The sequence below is a fragment of the Hordeum vulgare genome, chromosome 7H, assembly GCF_904849725.1.
Source record: "Hordeum vulgare subsp. vulgare chromosome 7H, MorexV3_pseudomolecules_assembly, whole genome shotgun sequence".
Lineage (NCBI taxonomy): Eukaryota > Viridiplantae > Streptophyta > Magnoliopsida > Poales > Poaceae > Hordeum > Hordeum vulgare.
This window is the reverse complement of record NC_058524.1, coordinates 623,029,777-623,046,960: the sequence shown is the minus strand read 5'-3', so window position 1 is coordinate 623,046,960 and position 17,184 is coordinate 623,029,777. Positions and strand designations below refer to the sequence as shown.

Genomic DNA, 17,184 nt, shown 5'->3' with positions numbered 1-17,184 from the left:
CTTGGGGATGCCCCCGTGCATCCCCTTTTCTATCAACAATCATCATTTCGTCCATCTCTATGCTATATTTTTATCACTTCATATGTTATGTGCTATACTTGGAGCGTCCCAAGTTTGTTTTAGTTTTTCTTGCTGGTCATAACAAGTCGGAACCTAGCCTACCTTGTTTGGCAAAGAAACACGCTGCATTCCACTCTAGAACACAACATAGGTTTTCATGCTTATTCTTTTTGTGTGTTCTTCATCTTTCCATAGCTACTCTCATGCTTAGCTCTTAGTTTTCATGCTTATCTTTTTAAGAGCTTTTATTTAGGTTGCTTCTGGAACTCTCTTGAGTTATCATGCTTATCTTGTTTAGAGAGTTGGCTCGTTGCACTGAGTTGTGTGTCTTGCATGAGTAGGTAATTGAGTTGCTATTTAAGTATAGTAGTAACTTGCAATGGTTTTGAGTTATTGATTTGAGTAATATTTGGACTATTGGTGCCAAGAGCTTGAGCCTGTTAGTGATAAGTGTCGTATTTTGGGAAATCCGTGTGTTTTTCAAAAATTAAAAATTAGTCGAGGACTCTAGCTACTAAATTGATCGCTAACCTCTCGAGGGGTTGGAATATATAGAGTACCCTCACGTTACCATAAGTCGAGGATGCGCAAGGATAACCAAACCCCAAACACTCCTCCTCGGGGTACTTGTCTCTTTGTGAATTTCCTAACTAGATAGAGAGTTACCGATAATGAGTGTATGAGTTCTTCGAACTAATGTGAGTATTCGATTGTTGGCACTTCCACCATCCATAATTTGCTAGCCTCTTCGGTACCGTGCATTGCCCTTTCTCACATTGAGAGTTGGTGCAAACTTCGTCGGTGCATCCAAACCCATGACATGATATGATCTGTCATACATAAGCATCATTATATCTTTCCTCAAAACAACCACCATACCTACCTATTAAGGCATTTCGTAGCCTTTCCGAGATACATTGCCACGCAACATCCACCATCTCATGACTTGATCTTCATGTCATACATGTTTTTGCTTGATCTTAGAGCCGCATGATAGTTGGGCCTTGCCCCAATTATTGCTACATGATGCGTTAGTATCATTGCATACCCTGCTACACTGGCAGAGGCATACATTTGCATACATCATGATAGTTTTCACTTGTCTTTATGTTGAGTACTTTTTATAAAGTGTGATGATCTTCTTTTTATTCATGTAAAACATAGAGTGTTGCCCTTAAGCGAGGAAAAGATCTCAAAGAGGACAAAACAAAAGATCCCAAAGAGGACAAATGAGAGATAAAATAAAGAGTCAAAGAGGCCATAAAATGAGAAAAAAAGAAAAGAAAGAAAAAAGAGAGGGAAGGGGGCAACACTACTATTCCTTTAAAAGATCCGCACTCGTACTCCATTGCTATATTTGTACTACATGGAGATTATCATTCATGCATAACTATGTGGGGACCCTTACACTATAGAACTTGGTTTGCATATTCCAATAATGAGCCTTCTCAAATGAGCTCTAGGTCTTCTTGAGCAAACAAGTTGTATGCACCCCCCCACTAGTTCCATTAGAGAGCTTACCTTAGCTCATATGTGCATCCGTTACATGGCGATCCCTACTCCTCACATCATATCTATCATTTGGCTTTCTCTCGCCTATGGCTGTCCTCATTGATGTGAGCCTTTCACACCTTTTTGTCTTCCTTCCCCATCACTATTCTATTTGCCATCCTAAGTGCCAACATATCTTGCTTACGCTCATCCATTGCATGAGTGCTCAAAGTCGAAAGGGAGAGGATCATTTTGACTTGTGCCTGACTAGTGGTATGGGGATGAGTCAAAATAAGATTCCGAAGGAGGCCAAGTGTGAGGTTTAGTAGATTGAGTTCTCAATTAAAAAATATTTTATGATCTCAACCCATCTCCCACTTCTTGCACGAAACACCATTTGGAGAAAATTCGAGTCACGGACAGTGAGAGCTCTTGCACCTTTATGTTCTTACTTTGCTAATCTCAATACTAGATATAAACCCTTGCTTGTTATTGTCTTGACTTGAATGGCATATCTTACTTGCTTTACTTTGAAGTTCTTATATGTGTGTTAGCATGTCACCATAGAAATTATTGTGTTATCATTTATCTACTCGAGGACGAGCATAAATTAAGCTTGGGGATGTTGATACGTCCCAAACGTATCTATAATTTCTGCTTGTTCCATGATCTTTTGGGTGACAATGTTATATGTTTTGCTACACTTTTATATCATTTTACACATATTTGGACTAACATACTAACTCAGTGCACCTAGTGTCAGTTTCTGTCTGCTGATCTCTATTTTGCAGGGGCTTTTACCCAATTTTCTAAAGCCCAAAAAATTCCAGGAAAAATATATAAAAAATCAGTGAAACATAAGCTTCCATATCACCGAAGATGGGCCAAAGGAGGGCCAGGGGCCGTCCAGGCGACCTGTTGGCGCAGCCAGGCCCTAGGTCGTGCCAGGAGGCTGCCTGGGTGGGCCCCACCTCCTCCGGTGCCCTCCTTTGGCCTATATTTACTCCTCCGAGAGGAAAACCTTCCACAACTTCCAGAATCGCGAATTTCTCCATCGTTCCGCCGCCGCGGCGCTTTCGGTATCAGGAGCGTCAGGAGACCTCTTCCCGGCACCCTGCCGGAAGGAGGATTGACCTTCGGGATCTTCTCCACCGCCATGGACGCTTTCCGGATGTGTTGTGAGTAGTCCTCCTTGGACCATGGGTCCATGACCAGTAGCTATGTGATGTATCCTCTCCAATCTTGTGCTTCAATGCTTAGTCCTTGTGAGCTGTCCTACATGATCAAGGCATCTATGTAATTCTCTTGCTATTGCTATGCTCGGTTTGTTGGGATCCGATGGATTATGAGATTATGTTCAGATTGTTATGAGTTATATATTTGATTACCCTTTTATATTATGTTCCTTAGTGATTCAGGCATGTTCTCCGTTGCTATTTATTGCTTTGGCCGAGTAGTAGATTGTAACTCCAAGAGGGAGCGTTATGCATGATTGTGGGTTCATGCCCCTCGATGTCTAGCTTGAGTGACAGAAACATGAGACTAGGGGATGTGCTGTTGCCACCAGGGAGAAAAAAATGGTGCTTGTGACCACGGTTGCAAGGACTGTTTGCCTTGCGCATAGTTTGTTAATGCAGTTGTTCGTTGCTTTGAGTTTACACTTTGGATGGGGCTCGCAACTTAATACCGGTGAGATGTTCTGGATAGATATCTCAAGGTGGATGATTAGTAAGTAGATGCTGATGAATAAACGGTCTACTTGTCTTGGCGTACTGCCCATTATTATTGAACCTCTAACTATCAAGTAGCATAATTAGCATTGCGGTGCGTTCATAATTCTGTCAATTTCCCAACTGTGATTTGGTTACCCAAGCATAGTTGTTTATCGTCTTTTAGGAGAGAGACATCACTAGTTAATATCATGTGACTCCGGTCCATATCACCATCATTGTTTACACCTCCATCATTTACCACTTTCATTTACTTTTTCGTTGCAATCACTATCACTTTTCCCGCTTGTGTTTTGATCCTTTGCAAACTACAAGGCCGAATAGATTGACAACCTCTCTGTACTCGTTGAGAGCAAAGTTATTTGTTGCGTATGCAGGTCCACGTCTTCTGCTAGCGCCAGGGTGGAAGACACCTACTTGTTGAGCCTAGGAGTACTCCTCCTCGTTCGATAAACCTCACAGTCTCCGTGTGAGGGAAAACTTGTTGCTGACTACATCTTAACCTTTCACTTGGGGTAACCAACGAGGTGCGAGAAGTATATACATCATCTCATCATCAGCCACCTCCCTGCCCATCGGCCCCGGCACCATCGCCTCACCCGGCCACCTCCCCACCTGCCGGCCATGGCCTCGAAACCCGCGCCGGTCCTGGTCGGCCTGGGCCTCGACCCCGTCGCACCCACGCCATGCCCTGCTGCTTGGTCGGAGCTCGTCGGAGCAAGCCGTCGGCCAGGGAAACCGCACCCCACCGTTCCGAACCTCCAACGTCGTCTTTCCCTGCCCGTTCTTCCTTCTCCTCCAACAGCGACTGTGGTGGAAGGCCAGTTCATCCGTGTTAGAGTTCGTTCGTGTTCTTTTCTTCGATTTATGAGCAAGGATGGATGTACAATGTAAATAGACTAGTTATTTCTTGTAAAATCCATGAAGTCATGTAAATAGACTAGTTATATCTTGTAATAGACTCTCATGTAAATACGATGTTGTTTATTTTTGAAAAAATTATCACTTTCTTTGCCGTCTACAAGATATCTTAGCTGGCGGCAAAAATAAGTAACGCCGTTCGTCTGGCCGGCCGTTCCGTCTGTTTTTTTTTGCCGTCTGTAGGGTCCAGCTGTCGGCAATAAATTATCACTGATGGCAAAATATTTGCCATCTGCATCAACGACGGCTGACGGCAAAACTACCCTTTGCGGGCATGGTGTATACCGACATTGTTTGCCGTCATGGGTTGACGGTAAATTTTTTGCCGACTGTAATTCCTGCTTCGCCGTCTGTAGCGTCCTGACGGCAAAATGCCTGATTTCTGTAGTGCATTTGAATGTTTCAATCTTCTCATCATGCAACAAAGCACACCCCAAGCATACTATGTGTTTTTGGTTGCTAATCCCAACAATCAGAGCGAAAGGGAGGTTGTACCGACTTGTGCAGAATGTGGTGTCAAAAAACACGCAATCTCTGTACTTTGGGTACAATGCCCGCGTTGTCCCATCAACCCAGAAAAGCTCCCTAACAGCTCCATCTTCCTCTAGCTTGGAAAAGAAGATGTTGCGTTTCTTAACCTACCCCCTCTTAAAGGACTCGATTGTCGGATCCAAGTCATCCTCCGACAGGCCCTTATGTAGCTTAGCTCTTGCATTCGTCACATCTCTCTAACATACGGCAAACTCCTCGGATGGCAACACCGTGCATCCCCGAGCAAGCCCATCACATTTGTTGTTGATATGTTGCGGTAGTGCAGCAATGTGATGTATTGCACGTCGGCTTCTAGGATCTTTTTGTGAGAGAGGCAGAATCTCCGATGACCCTTTTGTAACATCAGCGGGTGAGTGTGATCGGCCTCAAAAAGGGTAACAGCCCAGGTTTCGTCTCAGAGACTACCACCCATATGCCCCTTGCAATCGTACTGCTCCAATCTGTTTATTTGCCTCTTGTCGCTCACCACTACTAGGAGAAATCCTAGCAGTAGCGCGTGTGAGGAACCTACCAGTAGTTCGGGGTGCCGCATTACTCCTAGCTCGCTACAGCTAATGTATAGGGTTTTTCCTAGTAGTGCACATCCATAAAGATGCCATCTTGTTTCCTTGCTGATTTTTTATTAGTAGCATAGCTCGTGTCAGCATCATCACACTGACTTGTTGCAGCACCGTCAGAAATGCGGCCGCTAGCATTCTTGGATTGATTTTTTTGGGAGTGTATGCATTCAAAAACTCTATAGATCAAAATGTCGTTCTTCTTTTCCAAGCTCTTACCCTACCGTGTCTCGATGTAACACTTTAAGTACCAAAACCCATATTCAATGCATATTCAGTGTACACTCGTTGTGCTTCTTCAACATTGTCAAAAATCATTCCAACAAACGGAATAATTGGTTGCGACGATATATGTCCGCCTAGTTCATCAACACATGTTGTAGCATTTTCGTTAACATCATTACCAGCAACTTGCTCATGGTAATGAGCTGCACCATCTGTGTTTTGTTGCAAGGTGTACTAACTCTCCATTCCCGGAGGATCATTCAAATCAATGTTAGCATGTTCTTCTTGTCCCACAACATTTTGCAGGTCATCATCAACGAAAATCGATGGTTCTGTAGCAACATTTTGCAACAAAATCAACAACCAAGTCAATTTAAGTTTGATGCTTCAAACTTGATTCAAAACAAGGCAAACATAGTGGATGCAGCACGCGAAACACAAATTCAAAAAAAGTTTTTTGTTGCTAGCATCGTAGCATAGTTTTTTTTACATCCAACATGCATAGCATACCGACTTTTTCATGTTACTTTCTCCAACAAACATTTTCTACAACTATGATAGCATGTAAAATAGGGGTTCAAACATCTTGGAGCATGGAAGTATGTTGCATCTTTTTGTGTTTTCATTCATACTTGAACCAATTCCTCCATGTAGCATGCAACAAGCATGATGTAGCATGTAGCAACTAGTATGTTGCATATAGCAAATGCACTATATGGATGTAACATTTTAGTTTTAGAGGAAATTCAGAATAATCAACAACTTTTTTTTTGAAGCAAATCAACTAAAAACATTGGTTGCAACATTTTTTTCGTTAGTGAAAGGATCTAGGGTTCATACCGGGTCAAATTCAACATGACCGGAATACGACACCCGAGTTAACATACCGTTGCAGCACATGTACACTACCACCAGCACCTTGCTGCCTCACAGAAGTTTGTCCATGAACTGCAGCGGCGACGATAGAGCTCGAACCCAAATCCATGACAGAAAGTAATTGATCTCGGATGTAACTCATGGTTGAAGCAAATCATCGGTCCCATGATAGATGAGGGAGCCCCTTCTCGAGCTCTGCCGGTCGCCGACAAAAAATACGACGGATCCGTCCGCCGGCGCCGGGGACCGGGGACATGCCGGGTCCCGGGTCTTATCGGCACCCTAATGAGTTACCAGGGATTGCTAACCAACAATGATGGTTGTTCCTAAAAAAGAAAAAGAAAAAGAAAAAACACAATGGTTGGCCCATTTGCAGGGAAGGTGGGCAGTGGCAGTCCAGTAATTTGGGGCGCTAACGACCTTCCCCACCTCCATATACCACCCGCATCGCCACCACCATTCCACTTCCCATCACAGATCACCACCACCAGCACCCTCCCCAGATCCTCACCCCATCGCCCGTCCATGGCGACCGCCTTCGACTCCCCGACCTCCTCCCCGGCCGCCGCGCCCTTCCACGACGACCCCTTCCTCAGCTTCGCCGACGGCTCCTCCCCCGCGGCGGCAGACGTCCACGTCTCCGGGGCCGGCGACGACTTCCCGGCCTCCCCCGACCCCTACGCCTTCCGCCACGACTCCGCCGCCGCGCACCCCTTCGGCATGCCCGACTCCAACGGCAACGGCATGCACCACGAGGACGACGACGGCCTCTTCACCGACTCCGGCCCCGTCCTCCCCGACCCCGCCCAGATGGGGGCCGACGACGGCATCCTCCTCCGCGAGTGGCGCCGGTACGTCTCGTTCACTTCCTCCCCTCTACCGCCGCCCGGATCTGACCCGGCAGGGCGGTTGGTGCCGCTAGATCTAGCCGCGCGATCGTGGCGGGGCGGGTTCGTCCAGGGCGTAGATCTGCTTAGATGGGTCGCGATCTGGCTTTCTGCTTGCCATTATCCGGGGCACCGAGCTGCCGTACGCGCGAGATTCCATCGTTGTGGTCTAGATTCGGCCAAGGCCTGCTTCAAATTCGGTGCAAGTGCCATGTGATGATCTGATCCAGTGCATCCAGCTTTACTACACTAGAAATTCGAGCTGAATTAGAGCAATTGACTTACAAATTGATCACTATTATTGTTTAGTTGCTTGGAAGTGACCGATGCAAGAATTTGCACCATGACTCAGCTTGCTGCGACTTGTCACCGTTAGCCATGCTTGAGACACGCTAACTAGGTAATTTAGATCTGGGATTTTAGCTGGTGGTGTCAGATAAACAAACCGCAGTCGGAATCAAATGAACAAATCCCAATTTTTACTGCATGGGACTCTCTGGGTGTAACTGTAGCATTAGGTTTTACCAATAGGGAGCTGAAATTGCCATATGTTGATGTGATCCACGGTCTTCGCATCTTCAGTTGTACACTAGGATTTTAGCTGAACAAGAATAAATTATTGCTTCAAATTCAGTGCACATGCTGTATGATGGTGTGACCCAGTGCCTTTGCGGCTTCAGTACACTAGGATCTTAGCTTAACTTAAAGCAAATGGTCGCTTGGCATTTTGCCATATGATGATGTGATCTACAGTCTTTGCAGCTTTTGTGGCAGAAATTTAGCTGCATAGGAGCGATTACCGTACAAATTGGTCACCAAAGTTGTGTTCTTGCTGTATGATTATATTTGTGTTACAGCCACAACTTTTTCCATCATGACCTGTTAATATGATAAAATGGTTCAGCTTGATGCAACACGTTCTCAGGGTTATTAGCTGATCTTGAGGCACATTAGGTGCACAATCTAAACCTTGGATTTTGTTGTTGAGGATATCAAATCAAGAAGGTTCAGTCGGATTTGCATGACGAAACTGCAAGCTAGGATTTTCTGGGTGTACATGCCTAGGTGTGCTTCGGTACCCCCCCCCCCCCCCCCCCCCCCCCACACACACAAAACGTACAAAGGAGAACGTATACCCACCTCTTATTGTACACTACAGGCTGCTGTACGTATGCAATACGAGGTGGGTATACGTATGGCTGCCTGCAGTGTACAATACAAGATGGGTATACGTTTCCCCTTCTATGTTTTGTGGGGGGAGGGGGGTGTACCGAAGCAAAAGTGTTAGTTGAGGATATTGAGGCACATTAGGTGCACAATCTAAACCTTGGATTTTGTAGTTGAGGATATCAAATCAAGAAGGTTCAGTCGGATTTGCATGCTGAAACTGCAAGTTTGAATCTCTAGGACTTTCTGGGTGTAGCTGCCTCTTTTAGTTTTTTTATCTATAGGGAACTGAAAATGAAATCGACTTCCCATGTTCTTATTTCTAGATCATAGTGGCAAATAAATACAGGTTCATTTTCATGCACATAAGTCTGCATTTTTGTATGATTCAAGTTCACTTTTTGTTTTATCAAACTGGGCTACTTGCTGAGAAAAATGTGCATACGACTTCCTCTTCCAGTTAACCAATATAAATATTACACTATGTAGGTAGTCGAAGTGCTGTGTCCAAAAAGAGAGCTTTCCAGAAACTAAATGAGGGTTCTTGATTATGTTAATATTATTCCCCCCTATAGGAAGTGTTTGCTTCCGGGCCAAAGGATGTCTTTATATAAATTGTTGTAGGCCCTGTTCTATATCATCAACTACAACACTAGTGTTGCATTAAACATCTTGAACAGAGGCCATATCTGTGAGAGAATAAATACTGCTATTTTTACTCCTTGATTTCATCTGTGTTGTGCAAATGTAAATGCTAACACCATGTGTGAACAGTCAAAATGCACTCCTTCTGGAGGAAAAGGAGAAGCACGAGAAGGAGCTGAGGAGCCAAATCATCCTTGAAGCTGAAGAGTTCAAGAAGGGTTTCGTCGAGAAGCGCAAGCTGAACCTTGAGACAAGCAAGGATCACAACCGGGAAAGGGAGAAGGTGCAGTATTCTTTAACATCATGACCCTGTGTATTCTCTGTGGCTATTTTTTTGAACAACACATGGTTACCTGACATCTGCTTTTGTTCTCTCCTTGTGTTACTGCTTGGCATCAGCTTTTCCTTTCCAACCAGGAGAAGTTCCACAAGGGCGCAGACAAGCAGTACTGGAAGGCGATATCCGAGCTCATCCCACAGGAGATTGCACACATCGAAAAGAGGACGGGGAAGAAAGACAAGGACAAGAAGCCCGGAATCATCGTGGTCCAGGGCCCCAAGCCTGGGAAGGCCACCGACATGGCACGGATGCGCCAGATCCTGTCGAAACTGAAGCACACACCGCCACCACACATGAAGCCACCTCCACCACCTGCCGTGGCAGCCGCTGGGAAGGATGGAGCTCCGGCCGCTGCCGGCAAGGACGGTGCTAAGGCTGCAGCGACACCTGCTGCCAAGGACGCCCCTGCTAATGGCACTGTCCCTGAGATGGAGAAGGCCGCACCCGCTGCCGCTGCCCCCGAGGCAGCAGCTCCTGCACCACCAGCTGAGCCCATCGCAGCTGCCTGAACGAAGGTGGCTTCGGTCAGCCGCTAATCCTTCGCAGTAGGGTTATATTTGGGTGTCAGTAGAGTTGTTCCAGGAGAGATGGATGGGGAAGGAGCGTGGAAGGCCACATGCAATACGAGGTGGTGAAATTGTCTTGAGTTCACCACAGGAAATCATGGCGGGGATACACGCAGTGTACTATTATTAATTTGAGTTTGTTATTATGAGCAGGAGGGTTGTTACTTATGGGACCAAACAAACTTTATTCGTTATTGTCATTGCATTTTGTAGAGGGAAAGAGGGGACTGGTAAGAATAAGGTAAGGCTGTTGCTGCTACTGTATGTGTTTGTATATTTATCATCAAGTGTTGGATTTTTGGTATTAGACCTGTGGTTGATGTTGCATATATTACTATCATTTGGTTTTTCATCTCAAGTTCAGTGCTATCCTAGTTTATGGAAGTGAAGTTGGATACTGTGATGATGTGGTTTGCATTGCTGTGGCTTGAATGCTCTTATTGTCGCATCCTTTTTTTGTGAAAATTATTGTACAAATTTTAGTTGTGGAATTTTTCGGTTCAATATGAGAAATGCAACAGTTTCACACAAATTGATTACCTTTTTATGTAAGTCACCCAAAAAATCATATAGCCGCCTGGCCACAGCTCACTGTCCCGTTGCCACGGCCCATCGTACCCGACAATCCATCTAAAGAGTTATGTGCTGTCTTTCACCCGTTAGAACAGTAAAAATATCTACAAATCTAAAAATTATAAAAATTACTCCCTCTGTTTTAAAATAAGTGTCTTAAATTTTTAATAGCTTTAATTAATACAAAATTATACTACTAAGATTGAGACATTTATTTTGGGACGGAGGGAATAGTAAACTACAAAAAAACTATATCATAAAAAAATTAACAAATTCCCTTAAACAGCCAGGACAATCAAATTCTTAAAATCTCTACTGTTTGAAAAAATATAAAAAATTTCAATAAATTCTCTTAAACAGTCCCGATGATCAAATTCTTAAAATCTCTACTGTTTAAAAGTATAAAAAAAATTAACAAATTCCCCTAACCAGTCCGGACGATCAAATTCTTAAAATTTCTAATACTTAAATTTTTTTTTTTAACAAATTAACCTAAACAGTCAAATTCTTAAAATCTCTACTACTTAAAAAAAAATAGAAAATTAACAAATTTCCCTAAACAATCCCGTGTGATGTTTCGTAAAGTAGTGATGTTTCGTACTTAAAATCTCTACTTCGTACTTAAATTAACAATTTCCTACTTAAATTAACAATTTCCTTAAAATCTCTAGTACTTAAATTAACAATTTCCTTAAAATCTCTAGTACTTAAAAAATAGAAAAAATAACAAAATCTCTACCATTCTACTCATGTGTGATGTTTCATAAAGTAGTGACACTCGTGATACTCTTAGTGAACAAAAGAAAATTGGGACCCTATTATTCTTCACACAGTGTTTTTAAGGATTATAGCTCAAATTTTGTATGTTACAAAAAAATCCAGTTATTTTTTATATTTTTCAGGCCTTTGCTATTTCACAACCTTTTATAAAAAAAATTAAGTACTTCAACGGAGTATTAGAGATTTTACTGTTTTAGCGGGATGAATCGAAGTATGGACTCAGATAGACTTTCTCTCGTTTTTCTGAACTATCGCTAGGCAGGTAGGAAATTTTTCTTCCCCAGACTTCATCGATGAGCCCGTGGACTCGTTTCCCCTCTATCCACTTCTCCAACGGCTAGTGACGGCCTGGCGCCGGGGGGGGGGGGGGGGGGGGGGGGGAGGGATCCCAGTGCCTTCATTCTGGTTTGTAGTTTAAGTTACATATTTTAGTCCGGGTAGATGACTACACTTCTTCTTCGTATTTGTCTTTCGGGCTTTGATCCTCTTAGAGTTTGGTCGAGGGAGGTTCGACGTAGATTGCCGTGTCTATGGGACGGTGAGGTTAAGGTTTTTCGTCATGTGATGAGATTTTGTGTCAGGTGTTTAAGATCTACTCCTATAAAAGATTTGATCATTTATACTGTATTAAGAAAAGAGTAAAGAGGGGGTGAATGTGAATCCCTCGTCCTGTCCCACGGAGAATTGTGACATGTAGGAAAAGGTGGGATATTTCGCACTGAAAAAAAGGCGAGGAGGGATAATGGCGGCCGCCGCATGCTCCTCCTCCGCCGCCGCCATTTCTCCCCTCCCTCCTCCTTCCTCCTCGTCGCAGCCCCTCTTCCTCCCCCTGCTCCCGCGGCCGCCGAGACCATCTCGCCACCCGCACCTCCTCCTCCTCCCCGTCCGATCCCGCCCGCATCGACCCTCCACATCCACACCCACCCGCTGCTCCTCCTCCTTATCCGCCGCGTCATACAACGGCTGGGCCGACCTCCCGGCCGCCGACGAGGCTCCCCTGGGCCTCCCCTTCCTCCGCATCACGCAGCAGTCCCTCGCCGCCGCCCCGCTCCTCCTCCTCATCCCGGTCGCCGCGCTCTCCCTCTCCCGCCTCCCGCCTGTCCCGCTCCTCGCCGCCGTCTTCGCCGCCGGATTCGCCACCGCCAGGCACCTCGCCCCCGCCCCCGGCGGGTCCTCCACCCAGCGCCTCGCCGCCCTCCTCGCGGATCTCGACGCCCGCCTCCTCTCCCTCAAGGACCGCCTCCTGACCGACGGCGACAGGGGCCGCCCCATCCTCGAGCCCCTCGACCGCGCGCGCGATGCGCTCCTGGAGTGCGCGGCCGCGGCGGGCGGCCCTGCCCAGGCCAGCGGTGGCGGAGACGCCGCGCTGGGCGAGGTGGCCAGGGAGGTCGCCGGCTACGTCGGGGGCTGGGCCAAGGACGCCCTGCGGGAGCTCAGCTTCGCCTCGCCGCGCAAGAAGCCCGCCAAGGCCGCTGCCGCTGATGCTGCTGCTACGACCGATGCCAAGAGTAATTCAGGCTCTGTTGTAGCTCATGTTCAGCAAGGGGACGGGGAACAAAAGCCGGTTGATTCAGCGGCCGTTGGAAGCGCCCTGCTGCTCTACATGCTGCCGTTCGACGGCAAGGATGATTCTGCCGATGGGTTGGAGGATGCAGGGTTCAGGTCTGAGAGCGGGCAGGAAGACGACGACCGGCTGGAGAGGCTGGTGTCCAAGCACAGGCACGGCCGTGGCGGCAGGGCGCGAAATGATGGCCCCTTTCAAGAAGGCGGCAGGGTGAGGAGCGACGGTCGCTTTGAAGAAGGCGGCAGGTTCGCCGCCGCCGAGTCCTCTTTGCTGGAGAGGACCCTCGAGATCCGGGACAGGTCGTACAGGGTGAAGATCGAGCGCCGCGACGGCGGTGAGAGCCAAGTAGGTGGAGCACGGGGGATGTCGGCTGATGAATTTGTGGGCAGCGCTGCTGCCAGTGTTGATGAGCAACCACTTACAGATGATGATGAGGTTGGTGCTGCCGTGGGTTCAGATGCTGAAGAGTTCGGCCGAAACGTCAAGGAGGCTGCAGAGATCTTGAGGAAGGCGAGGGAATGCATGATGGCCAGGGACGACGAAGAGGCCGCGGACGCGTTGCTGTATAGGTCAGCAAGGCTTCTGTCCACCGCCGCGGCTTTGAGGCCGACGAGCCTGGTAGCGGTCGGACAGCTAGGGAACACCTACCTCCTCCATGGGGAGCTCAAGCTCAAGATTAGCCGTGAGCTGAGGACACTTCTGGCCAACAGCGGGGCTTATATTAACGGAGGGGAGCGTGTCTCACGGTCCAGGAAGCTGGATAGAAGGATCCTTAATAGAGAGAACATTTCGTCCGCACTTGTGGGTGTTTGCGAGGAGTGTGAGAGCCTCCTTGTTGAGGCTGGGAGAAGCTATAGGACGGCTGTGTCAATTGATTCGGGCGATGTCAAGGCGCTGTACAATTGGGGACTGGCTCTTATCTTTCGTGGCCAACTGCTTTCCGACATCGGACCGGTATTGGACATTGACCTTCCTATACACATGCTAAGGATAAACATCTATTTTAGTTTACATACAGTATTACTGCCTTTGTGGTGTGGGGTATAAGCACTGCCGTGTAGTTGCACTGTCATGCTGGTAAAATGAAAATGATAAACATCTATTCCAATTCTGTTGTAATCATTTAACTCAGCATCCACAGCCTAGAAGCTCAAATACTTGGCATACAACAAGTCCTGACAAAGTAAGATGCTGCTAAGTATTTAGGTTGTTTTATGTTTTTTTTTTACTATTTGTGTAATTGATTTGAAACTTGCTGTTATAGTTACACTTACTAGAAAAAAATTGATGCAGGAAGCGGCAGTTGATGCTGATCGGGTGTATTTGGCTGCGATCGATAAGTTTGATGCCATGTTATCCAAAAGCAACACTTATGCTCCAGAAGGTACGATGCTGCTCAGTTTTTTGGCCTGAATTTCCCTACAAGTTTTAACATGGATGCTTCATTTCCTACCTCTGGTTGTTGATTATGTATGATGCTCACGTGTAAGTGATGTGGCGTTTCAGCTCTCTACAGATGGGGCAGCGCGCTGCAGCAGCGGTCCCAGCTGCGCTCTCGGAACAACAAGGAGAAGATAAGGCTTCTGGAGCAGGCAAAGAGTCTGTTTGAAGATGTTTTATATGTAGAGGGCAACAACAAGATGGTACGGGAAGCGCTGTCGTCGTGCATATCGGAGCTTAACTACCATGGACGATGGCTACAATGAATTGGCATGGGAGTGCCATTAGTCGTGTGTTGTATTTGGGTTGAAGATATAGATGAGTGAAATAAGATAAAGCCAGCTGTATGTATGAAGGTTACAGAAATCTTTTACTGCGACGACCGACCAGGAAGTCGCTCCTGTACAATTTGAGTTAAAAGCTTGGCATTTCAACAGGAAGGAAGAACCTTCACAGATGAGCTTTGCATATGAATAACAAGGATCCCAGAACTAATTTAAGAAATTGCACACAAGTTCCAGTATATGGTTGGCGGATTATTTGTTTGATACTGACCATCAATTTCATCATGCATGCAATTTCTGAGAGGTTCAGAATTTAGAATTCTGTCTGTGGCCTGTGCTCTGCATGGAGGGAATTACTGAGAATATTGTGTTCTTATCAACTGCACCACTTTTGCCTGCAGTGCCAACGTCAGGTAGGGAAATCAGTGCTGCAACCAGACCAACATTTGCTGTAAGAGAAGGCCCCGTGTAGTTGCAGTCGTCACCGACATCTTTGTAGCCATCATGCCTGTCAGGAGCAGCAACCATTACTCCGAGGCTGATATTAGGGTTTGCCTTCTTACTCTGCTTCCATCATGTATCTCCTTTGCGTCCGTACTTAACATCGTCATAAGGGATCGATGCCCCTATGTGATGAACACGTTCTGGGTACTTGTTTCCAGAACCGACAATGTTGCAGCGGGTTCTTGCCTAAGATGTAATCAAGCTGCAAATCGACTTATCATCAATTTATTTATATTCATGCTAAGTAATGTAGGATTACTGTGAAGAGCATAATAACCCCATCTGTTGCCTGCGGCGTCCAGATATGGGCCTACAAAGAAGCAAAGAAAGACGCATTGACAACGTACTGAAGCGGCCGAGGCCATCCGTGGTTGAGCTTTGTCAGTCACTCCCGCAAAAACATTCCAAATATCAGTATCAACTTGGGAGCAGGTGGAGCTGGATAGCCAGAGTAGGAGGAGAAGAACTAGCCAGCAACCTTTATTTAAGTTGAATAGCTTGAATACAGGCAGATAGGAGCACATAGCATTGTCATTTTGGGCTTGGAATCCGCTCAGCATTTTCTCGCAGGGGTAGCCCGGGCTGAGGAGGAGCCGCAGCCTGTTGAGAAGAAGCCGAGATCCTGGGAGTTCCTTGTGGCCATGTACATCTAGGCAGGCACCACCCCACAGCAGCTCATCCTAGTACCCACTGGAGTGGCATAGGAGCGCCGCCAGCTTCTCAGAGGAGCCGCGGTATCACCCAGGCTGCTGCGTAATTTCCTGGTACAGCTTCTCGGCGTCGTGGAGGAGCACGTCGGAGTATCTGGTGTTGCCGTCGTCATCATCCATGATCAATATCCATGATCAACCGAGAGACTGTGCGTACTCTCCCCTAGTCAAGATCTTTGGCTCCCCAACCAAAAACTATGTAGTCAAGATCTTTGGCTCCCAAACCAAAAACTATGTAGTCCTCCCCAACCAAAAACGATGTAGTCAAGATCTTTGGCTCCCCAACGAAAAACTATGTAACATCAACCTCGTTGACACTGCTAGCATTATGAAACAGACTCATGTTGCTCATTCAAACTAGCGGCGAGGGATCTTCTTTGCTGGAAACTAACACCTACAGGAAAATTCTGCTCCGGAAGTGCATATAGATTCTGTTCACAGGTAATGGAGTGAGAGGGAGAGCCCTAGCCCAGACCTCTCTCTACTAGTTCAAAAGAGCTGTTTGGAAAGCAAAAGATAGACTCCCTCCGTTCCTAAATATAAGACTTTTTAGAGGTTTCATTAAGGGACTACATACGGATGTATATAGTCATACTTTAGAATATAGATTCATCCATTTTGTTCCGTATGTAGTTCCCTAATGAAATCTCTAAAAAGACTTATATTTAGGAACGGAGGGAGTAGTTCCTATAATTCAAACTTTGCATGGAGGCTGGTGAGGAAATCTCTTCCAACAGGTAAGAGAGCAGGAAATATACCATTCACATTATCTGCTTGGTTTGCTTATCCTTGGACCTTGGTACATCAAAACATATATTCTTTTGCAAAACTTTGATGAATAATCCATTACAAGTATCATTCTTCACCTTGCTAGCTCAAATAACGCACATGCCACTCTAAGCAATAATTTTACGTTCATGTGGAAATCCAGGAATCACAAGTTATTTCAGAGGAAAAAAAACTCATATACATGTCTTCTATGCAGCACAAGCAATCACAAATTGCTTTTCTCTCGAGGAGAAAACTAATATCAGGGAGCAAACTCAAGGGGACGCCGAAAGTGAAAAAGGAAATGCAAGGCACAAATTTTTTCATCGATGCAGGGATCGACAATAGACATATTCAAGCTGTCTACAATAAGCAGGATACTTACTCACAGTCACAGATGCTGAATGGTAGGAACGAGACCCATCAACCAGTTATGGAAACACAAAAGCAAGGGCTATATACATATACATATCAAATAAGGCGATAACAGGTTGGAAGCCAAAATCATAGCTGTATTACTTCCAGGCCACTTAAGCTTCAAGCG

The 17,184-nt window shown here is 46.0% G+C and overlaps 2 protein-coding genes and 1 pseudogene across 2 annotated transcripts; 2 read left to right on the top strand and 1 right to left on the bottom strand.

Moving 5' to 3' along the window:
* The first annotated feature begins 6,865 nt into the window (after positions 1 to 6,865).
* LOC123407289 (clathrin light chain 2) lies at positions 6,866 to 10,324 on the top strand. The gene is made up of 3 exons (XM_045100395.1): positions 6,866 to 7,263; positions 9,241 to 9,394; positions 9,511 to 10,324. The coding sequence occupies exons 1-3, from the start codon at positions 6,938 to 6,940 to the stop codon at positions 9,958 to 9,960; spliced, it is 930 nt and encodes a 309-aa protein (XP_044956330.1). The 5' UTR covers positions 6,866 to 6,937; the 3' UTR covers positions 9,961 to 10,324.
* A 1,706-nt stretch (positions 10,325 to 12,030) lies between these two features.
* On the top strand, positions 12,031 to 14,897 carry LOC123407918. The gene is made up of 3 exons (XM_045101160.1): positions 12,031 to 13,888; positions 14,228 to 14,318; positions 14,441 to 14,897. Exons 1-3 carry the CDS (start codon positions 12,113 to 12,115, stop codon positions 14,638 to 14,640), a joined length of 2,067 nt encoding a protein of 688 aa, XP_044957095.1. The 5' UTR covers positions 12,031 to 12,112; the 3' UTR covers positions 14,641 to 14,897.
* A 67-nt stretch (positions 14,898 to 14,964) lies between these two features.
* On the bottom strand, positions 14,965 to 15,992 carry LOC123409596 (annotated as a pseudogene).
* Between the last annotated feature and the right edge of the window lie 1,192 nt (positions 15,993 to 17,184).

Excerpts from the sequence above, each read along its gene's own strand:
- LOC123407918 (XM_045101160.1), top strand. The coding sequence starts at position 12,113 with ATGGCGGCCGCCGCATGCTCCTCCTCCGCCGCCGCCATTTCTCCCCTC. Across the intron at positions 13,889-14,227 it reads TGCTTTCCGACATCGGACCG|GAAGCGGCAGTTGATGCTGA; the intron begins GTATTGGACATT and ends AAATTGATGCAG. Across the intron at positions 14,319-14,440 it reads CAACACTTATGCTCCAGAAG|CTCTCTACAGATGGGGCAGC; the intron begins GTACGATGCTGC and ends GTGGCGTTTCAG.
- LOC123407289 (XM_045100395.1), top strand. The coding sequence starts at position 6,938 with ATGGCGACCGCCTTCGACTCCCCGACCTCCTCCCCGGCCGCCGCGCCC. Across the intron at positions 7,264-9,240 it reads CTCCTCCGCGAGTGGCGCCG|TCAAAATGCACTCCTTCTGG; the intron begins GTACGTCTCGTT and ends ATGTGTGAACAG. Across the intron at positions 9,395-9,510 it reads ACAACCGGGAAAGGGAGAAG|CTTTTCCTTTCCAACCAGGA; the intron begins GTGCAGTATTCT and ends GCTTGGCATCAG.